The sequence below is a fragment of the Cornus florida genome, unplaced genomic scaffold (assembly GCF_030987335.1).
Source record: "Cornus florida cultivar Cherokee Brave unplaced genomic scaffold, ASM3098733v1 CherokeeBrave_3.0.0_Hap2_Chr04, whole genome shotgun sequence".
NCBI classification, from domain to species: domain Eukaryota; kingdom Viridiplantae; phylum Streptophyta; class Magnoliopsida; order Cornales; family Cornaceae; genus Cornus; species Cornus florida.
The window spans coordinates 105,709,271-105,718,613 of NW_026775574.1; the positions used below are offsets into that span (position 1 = coordinate 105,709,271).

The 9,343-nt window shown below is 35.6% G+C and overlaps 1 protein-coding gene across 4 annotated transcripts; it reads right to left on the reverse strand.

Moving 5' to 3' along the window:
• Positions 1–308: 308 nt before the first annotated feature.
• On the reverse strand, positions 309–9,115 carry LOC132304511 (ubiquitin-like protein ATG12). 4 transcript variants are annotated; one of them, XM_059802233.1, is made up of 6 exons: positions 8,841–9,105; positions 8,661–8,719; positions 3,352–3,420; positions 3,192–3,254; positions 752–831; positions 309–641 (listed from the first exon to the last, which is right to left on the reverse strand). In XM_059802233.1, exons 1-5 carry the CDS (start codon positions 8,872–8,874, stop codon positions 772–774), a joined length of 285 nt encoding a protein of 94 aa, XP_059658216.1. In that variant the 5' UTR covers positions 8,875–9,105; the 3' UTR covers positions 309–641; positions 752–771. The 4 variants fall into 4 exon arrangements, with proteins under 4 accessions (XP_059658216.1, XP_059658215.1, XP_059658219.1 ...); XM_059802232.1 differs by having other exon boundaries at positions 724–831; positions 8,841–9,103; XM_059802236.1 differs by lacking the exon at positions 3,192–3,254 and having other exon boundaries at positions 8,841–9,115.
• Positions 9,116–9,343: the final 228 nt, after the last annotated feature.

The window sequence follows — 9,343 nt, forward strand, 5'->3', positions numbered from 1 at the left end:
TGAATTCCTCTCAGTTTTGGTGCACTCTAAATCAACTGTGCATTGATAAATTTGTTGTTCCTAGCACTTAAACAACACTACACCATATGATAAATGCTTGGACAACAAAATCAGAAGAAATGAACTCAGCCCCATAGGGGTATACGGCCCCTTACATACAACATGTTGATCACATAATACAAGCACACACCATCTCGCTATTCAACTTTCTAAGTGAAACATGTATTGTGTTCATAATATCAAGCATAAGGTGGCATGGAGTTACCAATTATGAACGATTGCAAAAGTAAAATTTATGAAGACACACGAAACCAAAACCTGATACCGCAAATTTTGAACCAATTGATATTCAAAGTTCAGTGTGGCTCCATGACTTCACACACACAGCTAAACTCCGTTGCTCTATCAAATCCGATAAGAAAACCCAATCATTTTAAGTATATACTTCTTGGATTAGTAACAAATAATATTCCAAACCATTCAATACAAGGGATACTTGAATAACAGTCGTCAACATTTCCATCCATTCAATTTGAGGTCTTCTAGGATGATGAGTATATTTGCCAAGCAGTAGTAGGAATGCAGAATAGGTCAGAGCTTGTTCGGTTAAAGCTACTTATAGTTGCAGGAGTAAAACGAATCTGCGTGATACATTTAAAAGTTAAATCACTCGTCAGACAATTTGAAAAAAATAAATACGTAAATTTAACAATTTGCACTCACCATATGAACAGTATCACAGTATATATACCTCAGATCCATCATCTACAGTCATCCCCATGCCATGGAACAAGCATAGTTAACCACCAGTTTACCATCAAAACCAAAATTCTGCAATACCAAAGCCTTATAGTTAATGATGAAGAAATGTAAACAAAGCCAACTACAATGGACAATTATAATGCAGATTTAAGGGATCCAAGGGTTTAAGAAGTTATGGAATCTTACTCAAAAGTTCGAGGAACAGCAACTTAGTCACTAAAATACTATCTCAAGGTAGTAATATTTACATTTAACAGCTTATCTGGCAAAAAGAGGAAATCACCCAAAGATCTCAGGAAGTCTATATTCCCAAACTCCAAACTGTTTCCTTGATTCTTTTTTATCGCCAATCACTTTAAAGATGACCAAATAGTTTTAACATACAATTCTTAATGTGTATTACGTAGAAAGTAATAATTACAATTGTTTTCTCCACCCCAGTAGAACTCCTAAAATTCCCAATATCACCTTCCCAAACACAAAGGATATATTTGAAAGAGTAAAAATAATGACTGATAAATATATAACATCAAACTTTGAAGATCAGAGCTTTTCTAGGCCAACCCCTTTTGGGCATTGGTCATCTAGGAATTTGCAGGGCTACCTTTGAGTTTGATCATGAGAGACTGGGTTTCGGCTGCTTAACATGTGTTGGGGCTTGAAGATCCATAAAAAGGGCCAAAGGGCTAGCCTAGTGCACGAGGTTCTCAACATTGCGGGGTCTAGGAGGGTCAGATACACAACCTTAACCCGCTTGAAGACCCAATAGTGTGGAATCAAATTTAACTTTGATGGATCTGCTCTTGGTAGCCCGGCCAGGTCAGATTGGGATTGGAGGTATTAGTGGAGATCCCTATATAACAATATCTTCTCCTTTTCAAAACTTGAGGGAAGAGTTGCCATTAATGCAGAAGCCCTATCACTCCTTAAAGGCCTTCACGATGTCTTTTTCAAGGGCATGCACAACTTGATGATTCAAGGAGATTCCAAAGTTGTCGTAGATTGAGTGAAAGCCTGAATTTTTTGATCTTGGAGATCATTGGTTAGATAACCTTGTTGGAGGCAGAGATCAAGTGGGTTCCTGGACTAAGTGATGAAAGAGCTTTTTGTTTAAACTGTGAGTTATTACAATAGTTCCTTTCAAAGGACGCTTTTAACCCCTGTGAGAGGGAATTGGGTTTTGTCTGGGTTTGTATGGGATTTCGGTTTTCCTTTTCCTTGGGAGTTGGTAATTTTGTTCAATGAAGCATTTATCATCCATCCCCATTTGCATTTACTTGTCTTCCCATTTCCATTTCCCTTTCAGTCTTTGGATCAAGAACAGTATTCTCAGTATAACAACTACTTTGCAGTTTATAATGTCAATATTAAATGTGGTGCTCTATTCCTGTAAATCAACTAAAAGGTAACAAAATGCAACATGTTTGAGGGTGTCCGGTATCTTGTAATCTCAATCTTGGTCATATCTAAAGATTCTAAAGACAACAAACAGATTGACAGCAGTAGATCCTGTCATGTTTAAATCAATACCATTTTCCTGGTTTACTGGCATCTAAGAAGACGGACACTTCTACGAAGATGCCATGTCCTTGTCAGACACCGACACTTAGTGAATACTCCTAGACACGTGTCCCACACTTCATGGCCGTGTTCAAAATTTACAATAGTTTTTATTATTTAAGACACTTGGTTGACACATTCCAAACACTCGACCAACACATTCCACACTCTCCATCTTATACAAAAGTTTAAAACAAACAATGACAGTCATTTAAACAATATTATGAACATACATCAAAGTCTCCAAGCTATTTTTAAAAAAATAATAAAAAAATAATAATAATAAAAAAAAATTGACATTAAGAACGTCACAGTACATAAAGAACAAAAGCATATCTATAATAGCAAGATAGGAGAGTCATATCATATATAATATAATATATATATTTTTTATTCGAATAGCTTCATCTTCTAACTTATGTAACTTCAGTATGAAAATTATAAATTAATTAAAGTTCTATAATTGTATTATTCAATAGATAAATAAGAGAAAATTTATGTTATCAAAAATATATATATATAAGAGAAAATTTATGTCCCTTTAGGGATATCCGATATAACTGGAACGATACAAAGAAGATATCAATAAAAATTTATATTTTTATTAGTCGTGTCCATGTCGTTATGCGTCCTACTTTTTTAGAATTTAGCACATCGGCATATCCGTGTCATATCGTGTCGGCATCCCATATCCATGTCCATGCTTCTTAGATCGGCATAATTGATGTTCATTATGTTTTTTCTCCTTATCATCATATTCAGAAACATATAAAAGAAAAGTTCAATTTAGATACTCATTGGAATGTTTAACTAATTTTGAATTTTTTTTTAAATGAATAATGCAATGTCAAACAGATATAACTCCTTACATTATACAGATCAATCACCAATTCATCTGGGTTTGGTGAGAAGGCACTGTTGACATAAACAAACTACAAAACAATAGAGAGAGAGAGAGAGAGAGAGATTAGTTAGCAACCCTCACTGATCTAGAAAACTCACAAATAAACCATTAAAAAAATTATTTACCAATGTCTCCCTGTGAAGTTGGCGACGGAGAAAGTCAATCACTTTAGCAAATTTATCATTTCCTGCAATCTGCAAGTTTAAGAGTGTCAAGCACAAAAACATAAAGTAACATGTGATGCCACACAAGATATAACTAAACCAGAAAAGGAGATTTAAGTAAAAATAGCTATGATAACATTGGCTAACACCACGAAACTTTAAAGTCATCTGCCACTTTATAATTTATTTCTAAGTAAATTTTTTGAGAACTTGTAAACCATGAACAACATTGCACTCCCATTAATCACTGCATTTAAGTTGCAAACTTGCAACTAATTCGTTATGCAGCCAAATTGTATAAAGGATAGATATTTTTGAAATTCCCATTAATCATGCTGAATTTTGACATCTGCTATATCTGACCCTCAAGTATGGGTCTCACACCATTAATCATGGTTTATCTTATTGTTTTGATGTATATCAATTTAGATTGGTCTCTGTGAATGAGTTTTTGGTGTCTCTTGTGGCCTTTGCTGATTTGGTGGACTTCGGGTTTCCATGACCTTTGTAATGGGCTTTTGCCAGTTTGTTAAATAAAATGCTTTCCGTTTTCTTATCAAAATAATAAAAATAATGTCATTTCACTTTTACTTAACAAATATTACTCCTACTTTTGAATGAGCAAAATGGTAGGCCTGTCCTCCGATTATTCCTCTCCCTCCTACCAAAAATGGAAGTATGTTACATCCCTCCTCTCTTCTCTCGCTCCTACCACACAGACTTAATTTCTCTGAAAGATTTGTACATGTATTCACACACACACACACACACACACACACACTCTTACATGAATTCGTAGATAACAACTATCTTATATATAATTTATCTCACTATTTATATATATACACACTCTTACATGAATTTGTAGTTAAAATTACCTTATATATGAACGTGAGATTGAGACACAGACATTAAAACTCACGTGATAAAGGTCATAGATATTTCCTAGGCAATTTGTTATCATATGTATTAAACTTTCTTTTATAAAGAAATCAGCTAAAAGTTTCAGGGGTAATGCAAACAAAAATACAAGATAAACTACAACAACAAAACCCCAATAACAAAAACCTACAACTACTAAAAAAGAGAAAAGAGAAAAGAGAAGATCTCTTCCTATAAAATAAAACTGGGATGAACAACTATAACCTGACCTCTACTACCAAACACCAAACTCAACCTATACCTCTACTAAGCCACAACCTGCCAAAACATCTCCCGTGAACACAGTAACTGCTCAACAACTTACAGTTCTCAGCACTTGAGGCACAACCCAACCCCATTCCCTGCCTCCTCTCCCTTCACAAGCAATGGAACTTTGCAAAATTTGATCTACAGAAAGTTACTGTGCATTGGAGCGTAAATCTTATATCATGCTAGCATGATTGACTGATATTTTACTTAAATGAATATAATGAAATACCCATTGGTTACTAAAAACTTATCTGGAAAAGGATTATTGTTAAAAGGGAGCAAAAGATAACTTAGAGTCAACTTTGCTCCATTCTGGATTTAAATATATAGTACAAATATAGATAAAATCACTAAGTAGTATGCAATTCACATTTTGAGCATTCGAAAACATATATTTTAAGCAAACCCATAAAACGAGAGGTGAAAAATTTGGCAATCCAAGTGTACCCAACCATAAATTGGCAAGCGTACCAAACTATAAATTGGCAATTTTAATATTCAATCACTGATCAAAACTCAATACAACCCAAGTGTACCCAAACTGTAAATTGGCAATATCACTAAATACTAATCTAGTGTCATACACTTGCACCATAAATTGGCAATTTCTTCCATGCTTCTGCCATGAGACGGAGGAGACGAAATGAAATTACAGGGTCAGAGGTGATCAGAGGTATGGTAGAGTCCTATTTTTCAGATGTATAGGCCCTGTTTGGTAAAGCTGTGATTTTTATTTTTGGTCGTGCTTTCATTTTTGTGAAAATGAAAAGTTTTGAAAAGTTGTGCAGTCATTTTTATTAAAAGCAAAACAGTTTGGTAACTTCCATCTACTGTGAAATTTTTTAAAACAAAAAAAAGAAACATGTTTGGTAACCAAAAAAAAATATATATATATATATATAAATATATAGATAAAAAATAAACATATTATATATAAATATATATATATATATATATATGTATGTATGTATGATAAGTGTATACATAAGCCACAGGAGGAAAAGACAACCACAATCAGACTCATCTCCACCACAAACCACCAGCAAATCCTCCTTCGACGATGGTGATCACAGCCCCTCCACCAAATTCAGACTTATCTCCGCCATAAACCACCGCCAAACCCTCCGCCGACGATACAGCCTCTCCGCTTCTAGCGGTGTCAGGGTGACCTATTGGTGCTCCGCGAGAGAGAGAGTAGGGGCTTCTGGGTTCTTGTTCTTCAGATACTACAAACATTAGAAAGAGAAGATTCCTGTAATTGCTGAGAGAAGTACCTTTCCCGCGTGGTGGAGGGGACATTCGATGGCGAGATGTGAGAAATTCCCACGATGACGGTGCAGACGGTACTCCAGCAAAGACCCTCTTCTGCCCTCCTCCAGTCGTTTAAGACATTATTACCATATTGTTTGAGTGGTCCACACCATCCTTTTGGAGTTGCCAAATTCCTTAACAAATTCGCAACCAGTTTTGAAAATTGTTGGGTTTTTTTTAGTTGTGAGAAAACAAAACTAAGTTTACCAAACACTTTTTTGTGGTGGTTTCTCAAATTTTGAAAATGGCAACCAAAAATGAAAGTGTTACCAAACAAGGCCATATAGTTCACAGGTGTTATTGAAGATGAAGGTTTTTGAGATTTGTGGCAACAAAGTATATCCGATTCTATCAATATCAGCATTGAAGCCAGCGGTGACAAAAATGGGACCTATGACTATGAATGCTGCTGGCCTAGATGGTATTACTCCTGGCCTTTTCTCAAGTTAATTGGGATCTAGTAAAAGGTGATTTGGTTGCAGCGACTTCGTGCGGAATGCAAATTTACCATGGAGCTTGAACTATACCAACCTGGTTTTGGTTCCTAAGATGATAATGACTTGATCAATTTGAAAAGAATTCTAACTCTCACTGGAAGCATTACTGAATATGAAAATTGGCAAGCTACCTATGATATATCTGGGACTATGTATGGTGGAAAAGAAGCTGAGAGATGCTGGCTGCACTGATCTCATGGATAAATTTTCATGTAAGATTAACAACAAAAATTCTGCTAGTTTATCCCTGGCTGGTAGATTGGAGTTAGTGAGTACTGTAATTTCCTCATTTTTTTACCACTGGTGCTTTGCTTTTACTCTCCCTACTCAATTAATTATAAAAGCAGAGAAAATGCAGAAAGCATTCATATTGGGTAGCAAGGAGAATTCTATAAAAATTCACTTTACGTAGTGAAGCCAAGTGACAAAACCTAAATCAGGAGGAGGTTTGGGAATTAGAAAAATAAAGGAGATTGATAAGAGCTGCAAAAGTTGTTCTATTTTGGGACTTTATACAAGAGAAAGATAGACTTTGGATAGCAGGGTTTAAAGCTTTCGGGGCTAACAAGCCATCAATATGGTGCTGTCTCTATAAAAATAAATTCTCACAGTTTTGGAAAATTTTGTTGGATGTAAGGGAAATTTTCATTCCTAATATCCAATTCAGAATTGGGGATGGTCAGGGCACCAAAATGTTTATGGATCCTTGGTGGCATGGTCAGACTCTGATCCAAGTTTTTGGTCACAGAAAGGTAAGGCATCTTGATCTATCAAAAGCAGCAAATTTGAGTGAAGTAATTCAGGAAGGTAGATGGAGTAAACCAAGATATTTAACATTCGAGGCAGAAGGCATGTGGAATAAGATTTCAGCTTGTAGATTACCTCAAGGGTCAGACAAAATTGTTTGGAAGCATGGTGAATTCTTGTTCAAAGAGGCCTGGAAGAAAATGAGGGGTATGCACAATAAAAAGGAATGGCATAAACTCTGCTGGAATCAAGGAAGACCTGCAGCCTGTCTAAATACTTGTCTTGTCCTCCAGAATAAAATTCCTTCATTGACAAACCTGCAGCTAAGAGGAATCTGTTTAACTCCAATTGCTTCAAGGATGGGGATACTGTGGAGCATTTATTTTTTGGATGCTCTTGTGCTCTTTTGATTAGGGAATGGACGTTCGATACTCTCCATTGGAACTGGTCTCAAATTTCTACTAGGGAATGGATGTTCAATACTCTCCATTGGAACTGGTCTCAAATTTCTACATGGAATATACTGATAGATTGGTTCAAATCCAAATTTAATCAAGATATAAAGAATAAACTCTGTAGAATGATTTTTACAGCAGCTATATGGGGCATTTGGAGAAGTAGGAACTGAACCTACACCAAGGTGAAGCTCCTCCAGCCACTCAGGTAGCCAGAATGGTAATCTGGGAGGTAATTGATATAGGGGTATGCATGTCAATGATATTAAAGGATGATTGAATGAGTAACTTTAATTTTATTGATGTATTGTGGCCTTGCAATGCCCTTGATGTGCTTTAAGGGAGGAGAAATATTTTAGCTTGGGTGAGTAATTGTGAGTGTACTGGTTGGGGGAGTAATATGGTGACTGGCTTGGATAATTGGGTGAAATTCTTTGTCAACTTATTTTTCATTATTTCTGGTTTTTGGAAATGGGTCTATTCAATAGATAATGTAATCGGAGGGTATGCCCTCTTGTGTTCTTGCATGGTTCTGTTTTTTGGCTTTAAGACAATCACATTTAGGGGGAAAAATATGGATAAAAACACTTAGTAGTATGCAATTCACATTGTGTGCATTTGAAAACATATATTTTAACCCAGGACCGTGTTTAAAGCAAACCCATAAAGCAAGTGTACCCCAACCATAAATTGGCAAGGGTATCTGAACTATAAATTGGCAATCTTAATATTCAATCACTGATCAAAATTCAAACTCAATACAACAGAAGTGTACTCAAACGATAAATTGGCAATATCACTAAATACTAATCCAAGGTCATACACACAAAAATACATATACCTATGTGTATGTATACATATATTTCAAAATCTAACCTAACTGTATATACACAAATATAGGTAAATATGCGTAAATGGATGAATCAATACGTGAACAACTAGGATTTCAAATATGATTCTTACAACCAGCAATTCCAAAAGGTAGCATACGAATTTAAATCGAAATAGTGGTAAAAAATAAGTAACCAGTATAAAATATAAACCCTAATCAAGTAATCAAAAGACATGCCTTGAACTTTGCTTGCTTGAGAATTGGTGCATCACCAGTTGCTCTCAGATGTACAACAACTGCATCAAAAAATTAAGCATTGGAGTATCTCAGAAACCTAATTTGACAGCTTGATCAATTAAAAAGAAACTTAATTAAGAAATAATTACAATAGCTTATCATGGTAAAACACCGACTGACCTTTACGAGCAGACCCCGAAGATTCCAAAGCCATACCTTTCTGTGTGTGTGTGAGATCGAGAGAGAGGGATATAAAGATTATTTCAATTTCAACAACATATTCGACAGAGAAATAGACCCGATTATGGAGAAGTTGACGGTGGCGGAGGGAGGAGGATGTGTTGGTGGTCGTCGGTAGATGACTTGGAACTGATACGGCATGTATTTTCTATACTGACGTGGAGAACAAACCCCACTAAGCCCACAAGCTCACTGAGCCTGAGTTTCCCAACTAGGCCCAACTCATGAAATCACGTGACAGCTAGCTTAAAGTTGGAAGTCAGAAATTTCTTTCAGTGGACTAAACGTTTTGACAATATGATAAAAATAAATAAACCAAAATAATAAATAAAATACATTTTCTATCACAGTCTTAAAAATTGAGTTCAGGTAGTCCAATCAACTTAAGAATTCATTTTTAATGTTAACTACTAGTAAGAGCAAGTGGTGTGGGCAAACATGCT

Coding starts and splice junctions, on each gene's coding strand:
- LOC132304511 (XM_059802233.1), bottom strand. CDS start 8,874: ATGGCTTTGGAATCTTCGGGGTCTGCTCGTAAAG. Junction 8,720..8,840: donor TTCGGGGTCTGCTCGTAAAG/GTCAGTCGGTGT, acceptor TTTTTGATGCAG/TTGTTGTACATCTGAGAGCA. Junction 3,421..8,660: donor TCAAGCAAGCAAAGTTCAAG/GCATGTCTTTTG, acceptor TTAAACTTGCAG/ATTGCAGGAAATGATAAATT.